Raw genomic sequence first — 22,904 nt, 5'->3', positions numbered from 1 at the left:
GAAATCTGGTATATTATACGCCCATTTTCAAAGTCAGCATTGGCGTTAGAGTGGTACTAAAAGTAGTCTATTAGATTTTCTATCAGTTTCACAGATTTTTCTGCCAGTTTAACAGTTTTTTCTTGACAGTTCAAGGGTGCGAAATGTAGGCTATAGGCCTAATATTAAATTAGAAATAATGAAAATAAGTTTAATCTCTTTGAGGATATGTAGGCTAAGGCGATTCTTTAGGGGGAGTTCACATGTGCAAATTACACATGTTAAATGGTTGGAGACTTTAAGATGCTAAATACTAAACTTAACGTTCATACTACTTATTTATGATTAAATGTATTTATTTGCATTTTATTTTAAGGTTGGACTGCTTGATTATGTCCAGTTTATCTAATCACTGAAGCAGTCACTAGGCTCAGCTCAGCGCACTAACACAAACGTGTTCTTCAGCTGCCCTCTAGCGGGGAAAGGGACAATAACATTTCCCTCATGATCGTAATACATTGCATTGCTGTAAATGAAAGGTATGTAAGATAAAATGATGTGGGTTTTGTTATAATCATTGAAAATATCATATACACAATGATACGCTTACAGACACATATCCCCATAGTCCGGCTTCTCCACGCAGGATCATGTAAGCTCAATAGTTACACTACCAAATTAAAAAATAAGGGGATAAGGAATGAATACTTTGTAGTAAAAGCTGAGGAAGATTACAACGTTTTCATTTGTACACAGTATGGATGCTTCAGTTGCCGCTGGAGGGCAGTGTTGCACAATACCTGCTTCAGTTTGGTCTCGTGTTTGACAGTATACAACCTGTGGCCGTGCACCAGAGAGGTGGTGCTATTGCGGTTTGGGGTAACCCTGCGCAAACTCAAGCTGAACGCATATCCCCCTTGTCCTGTTGTTATGGATAAATGATGACTGTTTCGCGCCTGGTGAGTTTGTGGACTTGAGTTGATGGAGAAAACGTCACGACGTGCCTTTTCACGGAAAAGTGTCAGTATTTGGCTCAGCATTTGCACGTTTCATCCTGGAAACGTAATCATTTCTGTTTCTGTTTGTATTTTATTGTGAATACGCTTTCTCGTTTTGTTTAGACTGTACTGTGTCTCCTTTGGCAGAGAATCGTAGGTGGAGATATGCCTTTACTATGTGACAGTCTACTGAAGCGCTTGCCTTGCTGAGCGCCCCATAGTTCAAGACTTTATTGACCTCCTCAAAGACTTTGAGCATGGGGGAAATGTCCAGCGAGCGGAGACCGCGACTTTGTGTCATGACAAAAGGGGACAACGGCTACGGATTTCACTTACATGGAGAGAAAGGGAAAAGTGGACAATACATCCGTAAAGTAGAGCCTGGGTCACCAGCTGAGGCGTCCGGGCTGCGCGCAGGGGACAGAGTAGTGGCAGTAAATGGGGCGAACGTGGAGAGAGAAACGCACCATCAGGTAAGAACTGATGTTTACAGACTTATTTTTTGCATATCCTGACACACTTTTTTTCCAACCCCCTCTGCCATTTGTAAATAGAGTACAGTGAGTCTTTTCCATTGTTCACACACCCCTCTGCCTAAATGTCTTTTGATGGTAATGTAGTCAAAAGTAGCTTAGTACTACTAGTGTGTCTTTGGACAAATTGTTTAGCATATGCATGATCGCTGTTCTGTTCCCTCGAGGAGCTTTTAAAATGTTCTTAGCTGAAACTATCTGAGCAATTAGGCAGGTGTACTTTTGATTTATTTGTAGTCTGTTTACTTTAAAAGGGGCTGTTTCACACCAAGGACAGTGTATGTAGGCTTACACAACACACTTTTATGACATGCTTTAACTCTATGTTTACATTGATTGAACATATTTTTCCCTCAGGTGGTACAACGGATTAAAGCTGTAGAGAATGAGACTAGACTGCTTGTAGTGGACCAGGAAACGTATGAAAGTCTGCGCAGTCTGCACCTCACAGCAACTGAAGAGATGGCTATTGTTGGAGGTGGAACCCAGTCTTCTTCTTCATCTTCTACCCCTGCTCCCTCCCCACGTCCTAGCACACCCTCTGCCCCCTCAACACCCACAAAGAAGAGGGAAAACGGCTCTGTGGCCAAGCAGCCTGTGCAGAAGCCCACCAGGAGGTCACCGTCAAAGGCTGCCAAGAAGGTATTGCTGAGTTTCAGATGACAACATTTTATAGGCCAATAATGTTTAATACAGATGAAGGGGCGGCCAGACTTTTGTTGTATTTTAGCACATTCTAGGGTCTAGTCAATAGTAGATTAATTTATGTATTTGCCTTTTGTATATTTCAATGAAAAGTATGTGTAATCTATAGGAAAAAACAGCTCTTGCCTCCCATCTGGGAGCATGACATCATTGCATTGTAGAGTCTAAAAACCATCAATAATGTATTCTACATGGGCAATATCTAGTTTGCATGTTATCCCTGTGTCTGGGTGGGTTTTCTTTAGACACTTGAGTCTCACCCATCGATGTAAACATGCACACTTGGCTAATCCTCCAGCTAACGTTGTCCTGACCAATCTGTAGATCAGGATTGAGGACTCTCCTGATGTCTTGTCCCAACGGCATTACAGTATAGGGCAAATGCAAATGCAGTGTTCCCTACACGATCAATTAACCATAATTTCAAAATCTGAATCATTACATTTGCAATTTATTGGGTGTAACAAAATTACAGAAGAGTAATCAAAAGCAAAATAATTCAACAACTTGCTGACCTATAGTCAAGAAGTTTAGAAGAACATTTAGTGAAAAAAGAAACAATTTGTAGTTCCCTAAAGAGAGTTAAAAACATGTTAGTAGGCAGATTGTAGGTAATGAGTCAACTCCTCTGTTGCTCAGCACCGTCTTCACCTCTGGACTTGTTTTCTCTCTCAAATTTGCCAGTCGAAGATTAGATTAGAAGATGTCATGCAAGTTTCCATTCTGTTATGAGTCCTTCAGCATATGGCAAGCAGCGTTTGTGAACTATCCTATGTGTCCCAGGGGGGCAAGATGTGATAAGTTCAAAAAGGCTTCCAGATACAAGGTCAAAGGCCTTTGGGAACAGCAGAGGTCAGAAGGCTGGTCCCTGTCACTAGAGCGGAATCTGGAGGTGGGACAACCATAGCTCAATTTCAGCAAAACAGGAAACCCACAAAGGTTGTAAAAAATCTATGAACAACTCTTGCTGTGGTTAGATTTCCTAGCTCCCTATTGTCCCTCACTTTAGATTAATATTGTAGAGAAAAGTGTGTGTTTATTTTGGTTTGTATCTGGTTTATTTCAGTGGACATCTGCCTTGAATTACTTGTCAATTACAAAAGAGAGCTGGCATTTGGGACCACTTGGTAAACTAGGTTTTGCTTATTTTATCTTGACACACTATACCGGATGTGGATCTCATTGCGTTGTTGTACTGGCTGGTACTCATCAAATTGGTTTTCGATTCACACAGTTCCAATCAACAGAACCAGCTCACTAGGCCTCTCCTCCCTACATTTGTGGAACATGTGTTTTCACTTAGTGTTGCTCTGCCAATATGCAAGCATTTTTTATGAGAAATGTGACGAGGCCGATCAGTCAATGTTTTAAATAAGTGCTGGTACTGTGGACTTGTTCACCCAGCTCTGTGGGCTGGGTAGGGTAATGTTAGTGTAATGGTAGTGGCCAATATACTTTGCAGACAGGAAAGTATTTAGAGGTTTCAGACTGGAAAGAAATTAACTTTTATAAGTCAAACACTGCGTTAATACTAAAAAAAAAATGATTGGGAGAAATGAATGTTCAATGGGCAACTATTCGAGTGGCAAGTTGTTTTTAGAGACCCAAACAACACTGAGGATTGTAATGTTTTGCTGTATAAACTAACTTTGGTAATAACTTAATTTAATAATACAAAATTGTATAAATTTCACTCAAATGTGACAAGCATGCAGGACACTCACCAAAATGACACCAAATAGATTGATATAACATGTTTTCCTTCATGTTACTCAGTAAAAGTATACCTGAAGCAATGTAATTCAAATGTCCAACCTATGCCTCAGGCTCATCTTTAGGAAAAGCTCTTTCATCTGGGACACAGTTGTCTTTCCATATGTGTATGACAGACTGTCATGAGGTTTGCCCATTGCAACAGCCAGAGACCAAAACAAAAGCAGGAGAAAAGCATACTGTGCCCAATTATTAACAACAGTTATTTGAACAAAATATATAAATAAATCTCCCAATAACTCCTGTCACAATCTGTCACTGCCAGCTGTAAACCATGGCCATTCCACTTCATGGCATGAAGTGTTTTCTTTGCCTCATCTGATTAGCAGGAAAGTAGAACTGTTTAGGACAGCACATTTCTTCTCATATTTTAGTTTTCAGACAGTTAACAATAAAAGCAGTATTTGGACCTGAGACAACACTCAGCCAGAGTGAAAAAATAGTAAAGAATAAAAAGTGAAGGATAGTCAGGATACAGGAAGTTAGTGAATTAGGAAGGGTTTGCAGAATAGTGGAAAATATATTTAAGTCCTATTTTTTCAGTGATTGTAAAATGGTTTATTTAGGTCAGGTTTGCTCTTTTTTGGTTTAACTTGTGCATAGTTTTGACTTGTATACTTATTGAAATAAACAATACTAGTAATTTTTGCATGTTTTCTAATGTGCAACAAGTGTTGATGATAATAATATGATAATATTGATTTTTTTTTTAATCAAACAGTGGGACTGGACTAAAAGCATTTTGAATAACAGGACATACTCAAAGTTTAGGTCATTATTCTTGTAGATTAGAGACTTGTTATTGCAAAGCCATTCCACCAGAGGAGTTATTTACACTATAAAACTGTACAGATGCATTTACTCCAGATCAAATTTATGGCCACGGCTGTAAAAATACTTAAAGCAGCATAATCCACTTGTTCATAACATGCAAAACATAGCACACAATACACATGCATTTGTACTTATAGCTCTAAATAGATAGTATAGTGATAATATATAATATACAATGCATTTTCCCATTATATTGTATGAAATTGAAGTATTAAGTAAAGTAATGTTGGATATTGCCTGTTTAATGATTATTATACACAGTGGTGTATTTGGGTTTCCAATACTCACACAAACACTGTTATGGGATTGTAGTCAAGAGAATCACATTCAGAGTTCCAATGTCTCTCTCCTAAGGTCACACCTGCCTAGCACAACAGGGGGCAACTTTACTTCTATTATAGTTGAAAATGTAACTGTGACCTGTATTTGCTGTGAGACAAAAAATAGACAAAAGATCGGTATATTCTGATTTTAGCAACTCCACTTTATTTTCAATATTTAAAATGGTCTCTAAACATGAGACACTACAGTACCTCCCAGATGAGTAGAATGAGTATTACGTTTCCTTCTTGACACCCAGGGCGTCACCTCTTGTCTAACTGCTCATGACTTTTCCTCTGCCTCAGACATAAAGCTGGATCAGGTGCATCTTTGTAGGTGTGGTTTGTCGTAACATTAAGTGTTGGGTGTCACTTTCTCACTGGATTCTTTTTTAACATGCTCTCAAAGACACCTTCCCATGCTCTGTAAATGTGTCATGATTGACTTTGATTTAATTTTAGAAACATACTATTTCAATTTCATAAACCAAATTTGGACAATATTTTTGAGACTCGGTAACACTGGACACTTTCTTTCAATTAACATCTTCTCTCCCAGTCTCCCTTTTTATCAATTCTGTAACCACCAGCTGTAATTTCCCCATTTAACAACAAACTATTTATATCTATATCTTTATCTCCAGGTGCAATCAATCAATCAATAAAATTATAATGTGTGTGTGTATGTGTGTATATATATATATATATATATATATATATATATATATATATATATATATATATATATATATGCACATTAGGCTGTGCTGTGGTATAAAGGCATTTGAGACGTGACCATTCGTTTTACTCCACTGCTGGAGTAGAGACATGTTCTTGGGTTTTATGGAAGTTGTTGTATTTTCTATGGGTCAGGTTTCTGCAGCCCCCCCTCCATCCCCTTCCCTCAGGGCTCCTCTGCACATGTGCCTGCTGCGCTTTTGTTGATGTTCTTTTACTGCTGTTGCACTTCGTCTGTAGCACCAGACCAGGCCATAGCTGTTACTATGGAGATCAGAATAACCATATCGGTCAGCACACAACATGGCGTAATCTAAGAGGTGTGAACAAAGTGTGGATAGTGTGATTTATTTGAAATATCTGAAATTTACACACGTGTTGTTTCATTTAAATGGAAGCATGGGTTTAGTGCAGCTGCTATAGAGACATGAACTTGTCTTTGGCATGTAATAACCTTTTGTAAATGGTGGGTAGGATTTGCAGATAGCTGTTAAGTGATTGCCGGGTCCCAATAGAATAGAAGAATCCATCTGTTAACACAGTTAGTACTGTCTCTGTCTGAGAATATACACAGGAGGGAGTACTCAAACTTTTACTGTCAATTCAAGATATTGTTAGATGAGTAAGCAGTAAACCAAATTTCAATTTGAGAAAAAGTGACTCTTAATTGTAAAGAAATGAGCTTTTTTTACACACAGTGGTGAAACAAGCAAATATATTTGTCAAGTAGTTTGCCGAAGTAGGAGAAGCAGTCATCTATGTTCTTTGTTGCTTTTTGTGATGGCATGTGGAGGGCATCCAGTACTTGGGAAAATTGTTGAGAACTTCACCTACCTAGTATGAATATGAGTGGTGGTGTTCTGTGCATATTAATAGCCTTGTTTCCATCTGCCTTTCTGAGCAGCACTGACTACAGAAGTAACTTCATTTATTATTATCCCATTGATAACCAATATTATATATTTCTGATATCGGCCAAGACAGCATAACAAATATCTGATATTTGTATCGACTGAAAGAATCTGCACTGGACCATCCCTATTGTTTATGAGGCCTTGTGTGTGTTACAGGTGCCAAGTCTGACAAACTGAGTTGATTATACACCACAGACTAAACAGAAAAAGATGTACACAACCAAACATGCCTAAACATTTCCATGTTTAGAGAGAGATCTGCGTGAGAAAGTGTGCTCTGGAAGAAACATGGGGTCACAGTGCAAAGGTCAAAGGCCAGGACTAAATAAACACAAATAGTGATGTTTAGATTTTAAAAACATATTTATCAGTGATAACTGAGTAAAGAAAAATTACTTCAATATCTCTTGTGACTAGCTGACCAAAAATGTCGGAAGCAGTTTCATTCTAAGCATGAAATCCTCCGAATGCCCCTGATCAAAACACATTATTTCTGGATAACAGTATAAAGAGCGTGATGGCTGTGAGTGTCCCATTTCTTTCTTGTTATGTTCTTGGCTCAGTGTTGTTCCCTGCCCAGGATAATAGGAAAAAGCTGCCTCCTGTCAGCTCTAATGGAGGAAAGCAGTTTAGCAGCAGTCTGGAGGTGCTCCGTCAGTACTTAGCCTGTCTTATCATCTGGGAGTCATTTCTTCCTGTCAGTGCCACCCACATGTGCTAAAAGCCACCAGATGTGTGACACTTCGGCTCTATATTATAATAATAATTAATTGTCAATCTTAACAGGACAAAGTGGCCCTTACCTGGCTGCTTATGCACTTCTTGCCAATGTAAAAGTCAAAAATATATTAAAACTTGGGCTGGGCAATTTAGCACCACCATTGTTTGTCATATTGAGTGATCAAGACTAACTATTTTATTTAATTATTTAAAAGCGGCTTTCAGTCTTATTTATTTCATGTGCATAAACACAGACTTGTAATCAACTCATTCCTCAAATGATTTGAACTCTGCTCCAAACCTTATGCTTTTACTGAGGTGGTACATCTCTCAGTTGAAAAGGCCCAGGCTGATCATTTAATAATTGCAGTTAATTTAAATGAGCATTACTTGTTGCTGCTGACTATATATTTGCCACTGATGTTATTGTCCAAAATGAATTTGTTTATTTAATGTATTTTATGAACCATGAAGAATAAATGAAGTCACAATGACTATGGGACTATTCATTTGTCTTTGTTAAACATCTGGCTTGCCTCCCCCTTCTTTGAATACCAGTTGTGTTAGATCAAGATGCAGGGGGCCACATGTGACCAGAGAAGAGAGTAAACCAAATTCTTGGACTGAAAACATGTCGAGAGTGAGGGACGAGGCTGAGGGGGTGCTCGTCTAGGGAGCAGAGGGCAAGAAGTCTCTTTTTTCAACAAATACCTTTACCACGACAACAGTAAAGATGGGAACAATTGTAACAAATCATTTAAATCTTCATTGTTTTTTTCAGAATGGATTGAAATGAATTAAACCTTTTGATATAAAACTATAATTTCAATGACGTTTTGTCATCTGGGAATGTACTGTTGTTTTGTGTGTTAGTAGTGAAGGTTAAAGCAGTCCAAATAGGCCATCAGTTTGTTAGTAAAGAAGTATAGGTGTTGCAAAAAGCTTTTTGAAATATGCTACTATTACTACTACTATTACTAGTTCTCAGGCATATCTTGAAAATTGTCATTTCATCTCTATCAAAACAGGACAATTATTTGTTGCCAGTGTAGTCTAAGTCCTTCAGTGTGTCAATATGTTTCCCATATAAATTCATGTACAAAATCCAACAGGATTTTTAAAAATAAATTCAGAGGCATTAAAGGAGTGGGTAGTTAGTTTATACTGAGTTCGTCAGTCACATGTGTTCACTTTCACAAGGACTATGCTCTTTTTCCTACTCATCTGTCTATATGCTCAATGCTACAGCTGCAGACCATTGGACATTCCCACACACAGTTCACATGTGTGCTAGTTTCTGATGTCCCATTGGTCCTGCTCTTGGACTAGGTTCTTCCATGTCTTTGGCTGTTTAATTGCTGCCTGCTGTAAGTGTGGGAGGAGAGACCATCAGTTCACACGCTGTAGTCGCACATACTTTGAAACGAGAGTGGGTGGTTATATTTGTATTTGATTTTATGTTGTATTTATTTTATTTATTACAGTTTGTTTTATATATATATGTGTGTGTATATATGTATATATATATATGTGTATGTGTATATATGTGTGTGTGTATGTATGTATGTATGTATATATATATATATATATACATATATATATACATATATATATATATACATATATATATATATACACATACACATATATACACATACATATATATATATATATATATATATATATATATATATATATATATATATATATATATATATATATATATATATATATATATATATATATATATATATATATATATATATATATATAAGGGTGTGCTTGGGTCCTGGTTTGAACTTTTTGTGCAAAACCTCTTTACCAGTTAGGGGCAGGGACATTTACTTTTTCTAATTGTAATGAATAAGATTTCAGGGGCATGCAAATAAATGTGCAAAAATGTTCATGAAATATTGTATTTGATATGTTTGTCTGTGTTTCCTGCTTCTGCCAGAGCAAATTATCTGCTGCACACAGATAACACGGGTGTGGACTCGTGCTCATGTGACATCATCAACATCAACTGCTGTCCTCAAAAACACACCCAAAAATGATATAGGATTTAACTGTCTTCATACAAAAATCAAAACCTGCTCTGTGCCTGTCCTCTTTATATCATCTGAATGTTTCACTGTCATTACTAGCCCACACAGTCTCTGACATTTAAATGTAACATTTCTTCTGGACATTTCTGAGGCAAAATCTATTTGAAAAGCAAAAAATACAAGTGAACATATCCTTAAAGGAATACCACTTAGGTTAAGAAGTAAAATTAGTTCATTAATAGTGCACTCTAGTGCTTTACGTATCACTGCTACCACTACACCTGTTGTTTCAATTTACTCTGTGCTGGTGGTAGAAAATATTTCAAATTACTTAAAGGAGCATTTGTAACTTTTCTGGTGGAGAGTCCACCACCCAATCGTCTTTATGGAGATGTTCTTGCTTTTTTCAATGAAAGTCTTTATTGCAAAAAAACCAAAACAAAACAAAATGTCGCTACTCTTTTCTCCGTAGAGATAAATGCAGTACCATGCATTACATTTCCATTGAGACAAGCATTTGGAACATCATCATATTTTAAAGACTAGTTACTTTGCACCTCTGAATTGCATTTGCCAAAAATGTACAGTAGAAGCAGGTGGAAATTGTATGTGGATTGCCAGCACCTGTTACCTCTTCTCCTCACTTGCATTATCACTGCATCATTTCAGTAACGTTCTCATGATGTGATCTGGTACAGAGGGATATGCTATCTTCTGAATTGGCCACATTTCATAGAAGGTTATTGGACGAAGGGGAGCATCTGTTTTGATGAAATCTAGTGGTGTGTTTTCTGTCACTGATCAGCTGCTCTTTCAGTGAACATATTGTGTGTTGTAACTGGACATTTCTGTGTTTGTTTTAACCAGATTGACAGATGGTGAGCCTTGTCTGCCTAAATGTCAAAGCTTATGTGTTGACAACTAGCTTTGCTTCTAAAACATGCCCCAAATATTTTTTTAAAGCTCGAAGAATGACTATAACCTATGCTTGCATCATGAATACAAGTCTGGTCTCCACTATTTTCCATTTGGATTAGGCCTTTATGAATCAGGAATTGTATTTCTAGGCTATATTGCAGTTAATTGGTTGCTTAAGTTGTTTTTTTTACTCAGAATGGCTTAAGTGGAGTTTGAGAACATAAGATTGCATCTGTCTAGAGTGCATGGCACAGGCTAAGAGCCATGCCACACTACATACATGGAGAATATTGAAGCTATGATTATCAACTCAGCTCAGACTTCTCATGATTAAAATGACCTACTACTTTTATAAGGACATCATTACTATTATTATAAAAGAAAAGTTAGAAAAGTTAAAGTCGCATAGAAGATGAGCAGGTTGTATTAGCTGTAGTAACTATCTATGTGTATAACTGTAAATATAAGTCTTCAAGGGGTAATACAATCAAAATTGGTATTTGTTTTTATGCTTTTGCCAGATATGTGGGCAGCATACCTTATAGACCTATAATAAAAACAAAGCACTTGTCCCAAAGTATGATATTGAAAAGTAGTCCACTTGTTGATGCTTTAATTGTGTTGCTCTTGCTGTATTTCACTAGCCTTTTTTATGAATGCAGGCGTTTCCGCAGTGCACTGGAAATATGTTTGACTACACCTTTGTTTAACTCCAGTGTTGACGAACAGGAACATGTCTTACTGGTTCCACTCTCTCCATGGCAACAGGTGGCAGCCATGACATCAACAAATGTCCCATGTGCTTTTGTTGTTTGACTTTGACATTACATTATGCTACTTACATTCATGTACACATTTTAATACATATCAGCTTATAACTTTTTATTAAATCATATTTATATTTTTTTCTATTTGTACTAATACTTGTTCCTCTGCTAACAAATATATACAATGATATATATATATATTACATATATATATATATATACACCCCCCCCACACACACACACACACATATATATATATATATATATATATATATATATATATATATATATATATATATATATATATATATATATATATATATATATATATATATATATACATATATATATATACATATATATATATACATATATATATATACATATATATATATATACATATATATATATATACATATATATATATACATATATATATATATACATATATATATATATACATATATATATATATATACATACATACATACATACATACATACATACATACATACATACATACATACATACATACATACATATATACACATATATACACATATATACACATATATACACATATATACACATATATACACATACACTTGCTGTTTTTACTGCTAGGCCACTGACCGAAAGTATATTGCTGAAAAGGTTCATGGACTCCACAGAATCTGAACCGGTCTACATAGCAACCGCTCTGACTTTTTCCAAACTAAGATGCAGTTACGCACCAGAATATCTTTTGGAATTTTTTGATATGGGAAGTGTTTGAGTTATGGAAACCAACACCAATAAAATTGTACATGGAACCATTAATCACAGTAGTCTTTGGGGAAATTTAAATTGTTCCATTGCATTCTTTCTTGACTCCTACACACATATTTTAACTTAGCACTGTTCTGACTTCTTTGTACCTCCACAGCCTGTCCACATCCATTGACTGAGGATTTAGAGGAAACTCGACCTTGTTATGAACAAGAATAGGGATATTAGGTTTAATCCCCAACATAAAACAACTGCCCAATAGACCATGTGCTGACCATCGATGCTGTGTCCATTCAAAGGCTATGTCCATAGCTGTGTAATACATACATCAAGTGATATTGGCCAGTATAGTTGTATGTTATGTCATTATGTCATAGGCCATGGTGGACCCTGATCCTTGACTGTGAAAGGGTAACAGCGGTCATGATCCTTCTGGCGCAGTAGGCCAGTGCTCAATTATTCAACGAACTCAGATCTAATTTCATCGAAGCATCTCAAAGCCAATGCCAGTGTGTTACCTGCAAATAGGAGCATTTAGTCAAAACTTTATGCAAATTTAATACACTTAATATAATTTGCAGCACTGGTATTGGCCATGTAATAAATGGTAGTAAATTTTACATTTTGATTTGAACAAATCATGTACAATCACACTCTTGGGAATTGTAAGTCTTAACAGTTTAAATATCAAATTGCGTCTATACTAAATGCATTGGGGCTTTTTTCAGCAGCACTTCTAAAAGGCAGAGGGGCAGCTACATGGATATCTTCCTCTATTTCAGTACAACTAATATTAGTCTTATTAAACATTGTTTTAATATGGAATGATGGTTCATTCCAAAAAATTGTACAATATACATGACTTCAGAATGTGCATAGAAATGGATACTGGTTAAAAAAAATGAAAAAAAATAAATAAAAATGCACTTAATATTTATGTAGTGTCTTATGTAATGGGATGTCATATAAAAATCTAGCACATTCAGCATTTTCTTTTGGTTTTGGTCTAGTTGAAATGGTGAACAGCCCCTTCATTCTCAGCCTGAGCCATGATCAATGCTTATTGTTTTGGCCATTAATTTTAGAGGAAGATATGCATGGTTTTATTCTAATGTATTCAAATAGGAAAACACAACTCACTGTGTATTCTCCCACATGTTCTCATAGACTTGCAACACAAAGCCTGATTGTCAGAGCAGACGGAGAATTCCTGCGACTGTCCTTTTGGCGACTTGTCTGTTCAGTCTACACTAAACGATCACAGATGCACTGGTTTAATGTTGAACTTTCCGCTGTTTTTAAAGGTTCTCTCTTATATAATTTGTGAGCTTTTTACCATGTTAGAATGTTGTTACCTCAGCATACATGGAGTTGTGTTTAGTTTCTTTCACACGTTTGAGTAATCCTGCATTATTAAGGTGTCAACATCTCCAATGCTCAAAATGCTCTGTTCCACCTTGTGATGTCATGAAGCAGTAGTTTTTATGGTAACAGCTACCTTGTGGAGCACCTGTATTACCACATGACTTTACAGGGTGGAACAGCCTAAATATGCAGGGTTTGTGTGTTAAACAAACCCTGCATAGATGTTCAGACTGATAGAAATCTGCAGTTAATTCCTTATTATATTGTCCAGTTGGGAAAAATAGCCAACCTCATTTCCTCATGGTTTGCTGACAAAGGGGAAACTTTTTTTGCACAAAACATTGTTCACAAAGAGCATGAGGTTTTCAACACCCACAAATCATACAAACAGGTAAATGTTGTTGAAGAGGTTCTGAGAGAGGTATTGTGATAGCAGATGAAAACCTTTTTTTAAATAAGCTTTTCAATTTCAATGGCACTCTCAAACTCAATAGATTTTAGCTGAGGTGATGGTATGGCCCCTGCAACATGCATCATTCTGCAAATGATTCATGAAGCAAAAGTAATCATTTTTATCATAGGTACTTTATATTTGTACTAGTTGGAAACTTTTTGTTATTTGTCAGTACTACGATTTGAGCTTAAGGTTTAATAAATAACTCATAGACATAAATTTACCACTAGTGTGTTTCAATCTACAATTTATTTATTCAGCTCATTTTTTTTTTTTTTTTTTTTTTTTTTTTTTTTACAATATTGTATCTTTAGTATTGTTTTTGAGTGATAATCCTGCTTTAGGGTTGTTGTGCCAATGGTATAAATAAGAGAAGTCAGAGTTATCATTCATCATTTATATTTTCTTCAGCCATTTATCACACTTTAAAATGTGTTATTATGACAGGCCATTGCATGTTATGTTTACCAGTTCAAACAATGTCAACTGCACAACCGCTATGCCGTCTTGCTTTTTCTGGAAACTTTTGTCATCTCCACTGGAATCTTCTGGTCTTTTCTGTTTTTGGAGCACGCTCAGTTCGCTCACTGCATTTAATTTTCTTTGCCTCCCACACACACTCTCCTTCCTGGCCTTCTCTTCTGCTTTGGTGCTGTTAGCCCCACAAACGTGCTTATTTCTGCACTATTTTCCCTGGACAGTAAATTTTTCGACTGTAGATAGCATGTATTTTATATCCCTGGACAGATTTACCCATACGGCCCAACCCATGACCCCCATTCAGGGCAGGAAATAGAAAGCATATGGAGTATAGACTTTTCATTGTAATAGGATTGTGCAATGAATCAAATTCGAATCAAGATGGACACATTTCAGCTTGGGACTTTTTAATCAGCCAATGCTCAGTCATTGAAAACATGTGGTTTGAAGCAGAGTTCACAATATGGAGGAAGAAACTGTGTTGAATGGCAATGATTTAAAAGTTTGTATTGTATGGGTTCAGAAAATTAATATTGCCCAGCCCAACTTTGTAAACATCAACTCTAATACAACTCTCTCTCTTTCTGCTGCCCACTCGTTACAAAGTATTTTTAACAACAACTTGCCTTGCGGCATTCTCTTTGCATTCTACACTGGCCCCTATTTCCTTGCTAATACTTCAACTGACGCGATTATGACTCTTGCTGCACATATTGCACAGTGTGTAGGTGGCAAATCAGTGTGATCATTCTGTAGCTCAACACACATACTCATGGTCTATAAATGTCTCTTTTCAGACCCATAGATCCAAGCGCCGTTGTCTCTACAGAGTTCAATGTATTTTAAAGGAAAGGTGACATCAATTCTATCTGACCTACGTATAAAACCTATGAACAAGATTTTATGTGCAAATTGTTGATTTACCACTACCGACCGTTTGTTATATTAGTATAATAGCTCCCTCTGTGAAAAGCTGGAGATGTCATTGTGTGCCTAGTACTACTGAAAAGACTTACATGTGACAAATACACGCTGTTGTACCTCATGTAGTTGTGATCGCTGGTTCTAAATCTGATAACAAGGTGTGCTGTGCAGTTTGGTTGAGTATAATGAAAAAATAGGCCTTAACATATGTTCTACAAGTACGAAAATTATGTGTTCACATTATTGTACAATTAGCATTTCTATAATGATGTTTTGTGATTCAAGATCTGAAAGACACTCACAAATACTTTAATCACTTCTATTTGATTTAGATAATATTGCCTCCGTCTTTCCTCCAGGAGGCTCAAGCGCTGATGGAGGCAGAGGCCCAGGCACAGCGAGCTCTCGCCCAAACGCCGGACCTGTCCCCTCGCCTGTGTCATATGGCGCGCTCAGACACAGGCTATGGCTTCAACCTCCACAGTGACCGCTCCAGACCGGGACAGTACATCCGTTCTCTGGACCCTGGATCGCCTGCAGACCAGGCCGGATTGCGACCTCAAGACAGGCTAATAGAGGTAAGACTTAGGACGCCGCAATCTTAGTGGAGTAATCTCAGCATAGTCAGACTACCTGTGTGGGTCTGTTTTTCTGCAATTAATGAGTACAAGGTTACAGAGGTGAGAAGGAAAGGGTCTCAGTGAGTGCAGGCAATTAGTAGGTAAGTGAACTTAGCATTGTGTCTGTGTTTCTGAGATGACAATAGAAAAATGGTCTTTGAGTCAAAATCTTCAAGTTTGAAAAGCGCCATACAAAATGTATTACTATTACAAAATAGGAAAAAAGGAGCCTTAGTTTTGAGAGTCTGTGTCCTATCAGCCAGTGTTAGAGACAACTGGTTATATATTCTTCAATGATACAGAATGTGTCACTATCTGTAGCAGATTTATCACTACTATGACCCTAGAAATTGACGTTCACCTTATTGTGCAACAGTGAAGAATTCTGGCCAGAAATTATCTTCTCAATCCATACACAAAAACATTAGGGACCTTTTCTGCAAATATAGTTACGTATGTATATGCAAGTTCTTTTTCATTTTACAATAATCCAATAGTGAAACATTAAACACAATAGCTTTAATATTTGTGTCCATGTATTACTTCATACCTTCTGCCCCCCGCTTGATGAAACCCAGATGTGCTGTGCTTGTCTAAACCCAGTTGTAATTTAAATGCCTTTCAGTGGGGACTATCAGGGCCCTCTCTAAACATATAACTGAACTCAGGCGGTGCAGTGGCTCTGTTTGAGTGCACAAGGGGCCAGTGACAGGGAGCTAGAGCAGTCAGAGCAAGGGCTGATGGGAAGAGACAGTGGGGGCCTATGTCTCCTGATAAAAAACTAATGGAAGGGTATGTTGACACAGAAGATATACGGAAAGTGAAAAAGGTCATGTTAGTTTTCATAATTTGCATTTCAAAAATGTAGATTACAGCAGCAAATGTATTGCAGTTGCATTTGAACTAAAGCTCAAAATTGTAACTAGATCAATTTGTCGTCCACATAGAAATCTAAAGTCAGGCTTACCCCAAAATTCATTTTTAAATAATCTGCTCAAAATTGCTTTACATAATAGAAAAGGTTTTAAAGGTGGACAGTGTTTTTGAAAATAGATTGTTTATAAATCCAACACTGGTCTCTAGAATTTGTCTTGATTTCAAAAACATTATCCAGAAGACTACCTTTTGAATCCATTTCTACCATGGACCCCTCCTGGACAAATGAAGGATTGCATCTACTAGTTTCCAAGTCCATGTTCATTCACTCTCCGCTCTCAGTGGTGGTAAACTTCTTTGGAACTCTGTAAACTCTTGTATACTCTATCATCGTGTATTTACAAATAAAAAGTTCTTCCTTTCATTCCCATGACCTTTGACCCCTCTTGCAGTACCTCAGCCTGCATCAGTGACTGAGGGACGAATCAACAGGACTGCAATAAAACTGAGACAACAGCTTATATTGAGCCTATATATTTTAAAGCTATAGTTTAGTGGAATGTAGATCTATTTAGATTTCAGTGGACAGAAGATGGAAGTCAGCACATTCCTAGTTCAGGGGAAAGCTGAAACTGAACTCTGTAATTGTGAACCCATAGCATATTAATTTAACATAAGATCTTTTTTGGCTGGACTTTGTTGGATTTTGACAATGTCCATGTTATTATAATTACTGGGTCCACTTGGATTTTGTCATCTCTTGCTACTTGGTTGTTCTTATCATTAGTGCTGCATGACCATGACCGCTCTCCTGTGATGCCCAAGTCTTGTGCTCCCTCCATGCACCATTACACGGGGCTCTCTATAGCCTGTATGATCAGCTTTCTCTCAGTGTTTGCCCCGATTCACATAAATGCCTCAAGGGTCACTGGTGTGTACTCATGTCTGGATAATATCAGCTTTTCAAACAGACAGAGAGCCTAACACTCCGTAAGCTGCTGCAGAGAACACCCATATATTTTGTAGGCTTGAATTCATAGCGTTGTCCTGGACTGGTCTGTCTCTTCTATAGTTTATCATTCCCAGTGAAAGGTAGTGCTAACACTTTATTGTGTTCTTAGATGATCTGCTGTATTGTATCCAAGAAAGGTTCATGAATTGAAACATCTACAAACTGACTACTGAGCTTTTTGTTGAACTGTTTGGCAGTCTATTACGTATTTATATTATATTTGTATTATACTGTGAATTATTTCAGTATATGGTGTGATGATAATCATGTGCCACCAATGTCACACTGGATAAAGCTCATTTGACTAACTTGTGACTATGCCAGCAAACAGACTATTAAACAAGTGCATACAGTGAGTTTAAAGCCCCTTATGTAAACTCTATCAGCAGTGGTAATTCTATTCTCCCTACACACTGTTGGATTAGGAGGTTCCCAGAGGACAAGCCTGTCCCATGAGAAAGTGGCCTCTGTGCCGCTGCTGTTGTGCTGCTACCATGTGTTATAATTAGCCCAGTGACAGAGCATGTACTGTACTGTCTCGAGTGGGATGGTCTTCTACTGTGGGGCTGTGAGACACCTGTTGTTTGGACAGATACTAAGATGCCTGTGTCTTTAACTGATGATCTGGATCTGGTCTCAGACAGACAGACTAAACTGTCACTGATATGAAGAATGCATGTGTTAATGTTGCACTTTTGCATATTATTACTTGAGTTATAGCTTTAACCTTTCCTTTTTCCCAGCGGACCATTCTGCCTGTTCCTAAGATCTAAATTTAACCTCTGACAAGCTCAAAATATTGATTGTTTTGTGTAAAATTAGGGTTAGTTCCATCCTTGTAGGTATTTACTTAACACTTTGCTTTTCATAAGTAGTGAATTTTAAATAAATTCCCCCGAGGACACTGACATCTGAAACTGCCTATAGCAGGAGTCCTGGTGAACCATCAATAATGGATTGACTAACAGCACTAACTTGTTGTGTTACAAACGTGCTATTTCAAGGGTAACTCGGCTGTTTGTGAATCTCCAGAAATATATTACATCAAATGCTTGAATTGGTTTGTCTTTCAGACTGTTAATGACATCTTGCGAAATTTTGAAACTAGTTACTCACTGACTCAAAATAATCAATTAGTAATTATATCAACTTGAGTAATCCGATGCCTGAGCTTCCTCACCCATTTTTAAGATTACTTTGGTAATTGCTCCCTCTGCTGGTGGAATGTAGAGGCACATCCTAATGGATTATTATTATTATTATTATTATTATTATTATTATTATTATTATAAACATACAGATGGCAAATAATTTATAACAGGGGGGTTTGTTTGTGCCTTGATGATATGGGTAGCATCTGTGCTAGATGCAGTAATAGCAAATTCTACTTAGTGACTCCTGATGCTTGTCCAGGTGAATGGTGTCAACATCGAGGGCATGCGGCATGGAGAAGTGGTGGCCTTCATTAAAAGAGGAGGAGATGAGACGTGGCTGCTGGTGGTGGATCCAGAGACAGATGAACACTTTAAGAGGAGAGGGATTACGCCAACACTTAATCATGTCAAAGGTAAATAACAATAGTAATGTTTATTTAAAAACATGTTTTGGGGTGGGTGAGTGGGAAGGTCATTTCTATAAGTGGTGATAATAACATTCAGAAGCTTAATTAATTCAGCAAGTTGCAAATATTTAGTATCTCTCAAAGAAACACTCAATATGTTTGCCCCATTGTTTTTCTCTTTTGCAGACTATGATGGCCCTCCCGTTTGCAATGGCCAGCCCAGTCCTCAGATCAATGGAGGCTCCAGCACACAGTCCATCCGCTCCACGCAGTCTGACCTCAGCAGCCACGGCAACAGTACGCAGGTGAGGTTGCGCTTTGAACAGCCACATGAAAGCACCTCTCTTTTCTCTCGATGCATCATGTAGTTTTGTGTGTGATTTCAATAGTGACACTTTAAAGGATTATCTTTATCTACACCAGATGGCAGTATTGAGTGTATTGTTTCCTGTTTCATAAACTCAGTGGAAATTAGACATTGAAGATCCCAATATGTGGTTAATGAACTATTCTAACTGAAATATAAAACATATTAATAGATAGTTGTATTTTATTTATTTTAAGTCAGTATCATATGTCGACCTCCACATAATACTTATTTGTACTAGATTTACTCTGAATTGTAAATCTGATGTGTCTCTGTCCAGTTGGCTGATGACGATGGAAGCCAGCTGTTGGACCCTTTCTCTGAGATGGGCTTGCGACTGAGCGCCACAGCGGCAGAAGAAAAAATGAAAATTCATGCCAAAGAAAAGAGGAGAGCACCACAGATGGACTGGATGAAGAAATATGAGCTTTTCAGAAATTTCTAAAGTGTTTTCTTTCAAGGTTATTCACAAAATTTTCTCCTTAAGCTGATCCTATCCAACTGAAGACAATCTCTTCCTGTAATGAAATGTGACCAAAGGATGTGCAATGGATGTTAAGCCACTCTATAGACAGCTCCAAACATATGTTTACCTTGCCTAAAAGTTAAAGACAGTTTTAAACACTTTTTTACAATCATAATTTTGCCCTCAAAGACTGAAAGGGTGAATTTATTTTTTATATGAAGACATTTTTGTTGAAAATTGTGGACACAACACTGTGAATGAACTTGCTGTTAAAAACACAGAAACCACACCAACATACAGAAGAAATGCAAAAAATATATATGTATCTATCATTTTTGACAAACACTAATACCTTACTACTACTCTTGAATAGATATTCTTCCAGATTCCTAAGAATATTAAATCGAGTATTTCTCTAGTTCCATACATTGTCCATTAGTTTTTAACACAGGGAAACACCACTTATAAAAAAAATCAATAAGTCCATATTGGCAAACAGAATGTAAAAGAAATGACCACCAGTTAATGCACTATGCAAAATATCAAGTAATAAAACAACAACTTTAACATTGAATTCATTTAGATATTAAAACTATGGGCTACAACTTTCCCTCTTTGAATTTAAAACATGTTTTCCACAGTATTATTTGACTGATCAGCAAAGGACAGCCTTTTATTCAAAGGATAGCAGATGAATTTAAATACAGTATAATATTCACGCATTGTAATGTGAGTACAGCTGTTAATATGAAGTTTACATTTGGTAAATTATAACTATAAAAGTTGTACATTAAATGAGGTGCGAGCCTGGTCCATTGTTGGAGGCATAGTGTGAACAGTGAGGTCATAGATGATGGGAGGATCTGCAGAGGAAGACTGCAGGAGCCATAGAGCTTACAGTGGATTACTGCCACACAAGGACAGCTGTTATACATATGTTCACACGCTTTGGAAAGACTGCTTTGTGGAAAGAAAGATGTACCACTGCACTAAACAGCCCACCCACAGTGACCTGACAACAAGCCAGACTCTGCTGTTTATCTTTTTGTATGCAGAAACTTCAAAGGAGTTGTAGGCAATGTTTTGACTGTATAATTTTACTCATCAACACCAGATGGCAGTATTGTGTAAAAAGGCCTAACGATTCATTCCATCTTTAGCTCTTCTGGGCAAGGTTATGAGAGCACAGCTGTTTCAACTTCCCCCTCCCCAGACACTTCCATAAGATGAAAATTAGGAAAATCTACTATCATGAGCATCTTTGTTGTCCTCTGTCTGTTTGCTGATCATTGATACTGGTCCATGATCCCAGCACATTCAAAAAATTTGACAAATCTTTTGCCATTTAATAAATTGTCACTTAATAGAGTCTTCAGAGACAAAAATATTTCATGGAAACAGCTTTGTTGCTATCACTCAATTAATGCAAACCAATAGCTAGAATGAGACCATAACTTTTTGTGTCATTCAAAAACACCAACAATGGCCATTAACAAAATGAAAATAAAATGCAAAATACAACTTGGAGTCATTTTTTCAAGGGAATTGTGATGTTTGGCAGCCTGTATATTACATAACAGTTTTTAATATATTTCATGTGTGTTCTATATGTGTCCTGCTCTAATCAATCAATCAATATTCTCCATATTGTAAAGACACATACCCTCCATTGTAAATATGTAAACATACAATAAATTGCATTTTTAAATAAAGGGTGACATTCATATTAGCTTTGTAGTTCATAAATTGACCTGTAAGTACAAATGTGTGTTTCTTTACCCTTCTGTCATGGGCTGGCTGTGGATTATGCAGCAGGAGTACAGTTTCAGTTTTCTCTGAATTCTCCACTGAGCAGCTGCTCTGAGGTTAAACAAAGGTCAAAAGAGTGCACGTGAGTATGTATGTGTGTGTGGTGGGAAGCAATGACATAGAGAGTCTATTATGCCCTACAATTGTTATCAACCTTGAAGTTTTCAGCATCATTCAACAAATTAGTTTTCATACTGACCTGGAGAATTTTGGAGTATTCCTGTACAATACTCAAACAGATACATCTTATGAATAAATGAGTGCATAGGTCTACAAATTTTATCTGTCAGCAGGCAACATAGGCTTACCACAATTTATCATCAATTATTTGCGAGCAGAGGTTTGAATAGACATGTAGAGAAAAAAATGACTGTGGCCATATTTGTTCCAGGATCCGTGTAGTGCACAGTATTTTCAAATGCATCATACACCTGAGCTCTGGTAGGTAGACAGTAATAGTATTATTAAACGAGAAACTTAAAGATCATCCACTAGAGGGCGGAACACAACAACCAGGAAGCAGCCCATTCCTTGATGAAATAAATTGCAAGTCCCCTCCACTACCACTACCTGATCTTTGTTCAAATGTGGCCACACAAAACCGGGTGGACACATTATCAAACTCGGCTGGAGGTCACGGAGAGGCCAAGTTGTGACGGCAGCACATCAAAGTCTGGGGGCCGGTTCAAAGCGCCAGTGTGCAATTTCAGAGCAGTCCAACCGACAGAACAGAGGAAAGAATAGAGCGCCACAGGTGGGCACTTTTTGTCCATCTCTCTGCGCCTGTTCGGACTTCTCCACTTCCTATTGATGATGATAGATGATTGCATGGCTTCTCTTTTACTTTTACTTTTCTTAACCCTGTCTGGTAGGCCTATAGAAACGATTTTGTAATGTGTTATTGGGCCCAAATCTGTGTTGTGTGGAATGTGATAACAACATGTAAAAAATATTTCCC

The 22,904-nt window shown here is 37.2% G+C and overlaps 1 protein-coding gene across 1 annotated transcript; it reads left to right on the top strand.

Moving 5' to 3' along the window:
• The first annotated feature begins 826 nt into the window (after positions 1-826).
• LOC117375001 (Na(+)/H(+) exchange regulatory cofactor NHE-RF2) lies at positions 827-21,797 on the top strand. The gene is made up of 7 exons (XM_055223803.1): positions 827-1,041; positions 1,125-1,450; positions 1,868-2,152; positions 15,595-15,813; positions 19,157-19,310; positions 19,491-19,609; positions 19,952-21,797. The coding sequence occupies exons 2-7, from the start codon at positions 1,235-1,237 to the stop codon at positions 20,114-20,116; spliced, it is 1,158 nt and encodes a 385-aa protein (XP_055079778.1). The 5' UTR covers positions 827-1,041; positions 1,125-1,234; the 3' UTR covers positions 20,117-21,797.
• The last annotated feature ends 1,107 nt before the right edge of the window (positions 21,798-22,904 follow it).

This window comes from Periophthalmus magnuspinnatus, chromosome 8 (genome assembly GCF_009829125.3).
Source record: "Periophthalmus magnuspinnatus isolate fPerMag1 chromosome 8, fPerMag1.2.pri, whole genome shotgun sequence".
Taxonomy (NCBI): domain Eukaryota; kingdom Metazoa; phylum Chordata; class Actinopteri; order Gobiiformes; family Gobiidae; genus Periophthalmus; species Periophthalmus magnuspinnatus.
This window is presented reverse-complemented; position numbering and strand designations above follow the sequence as displayed.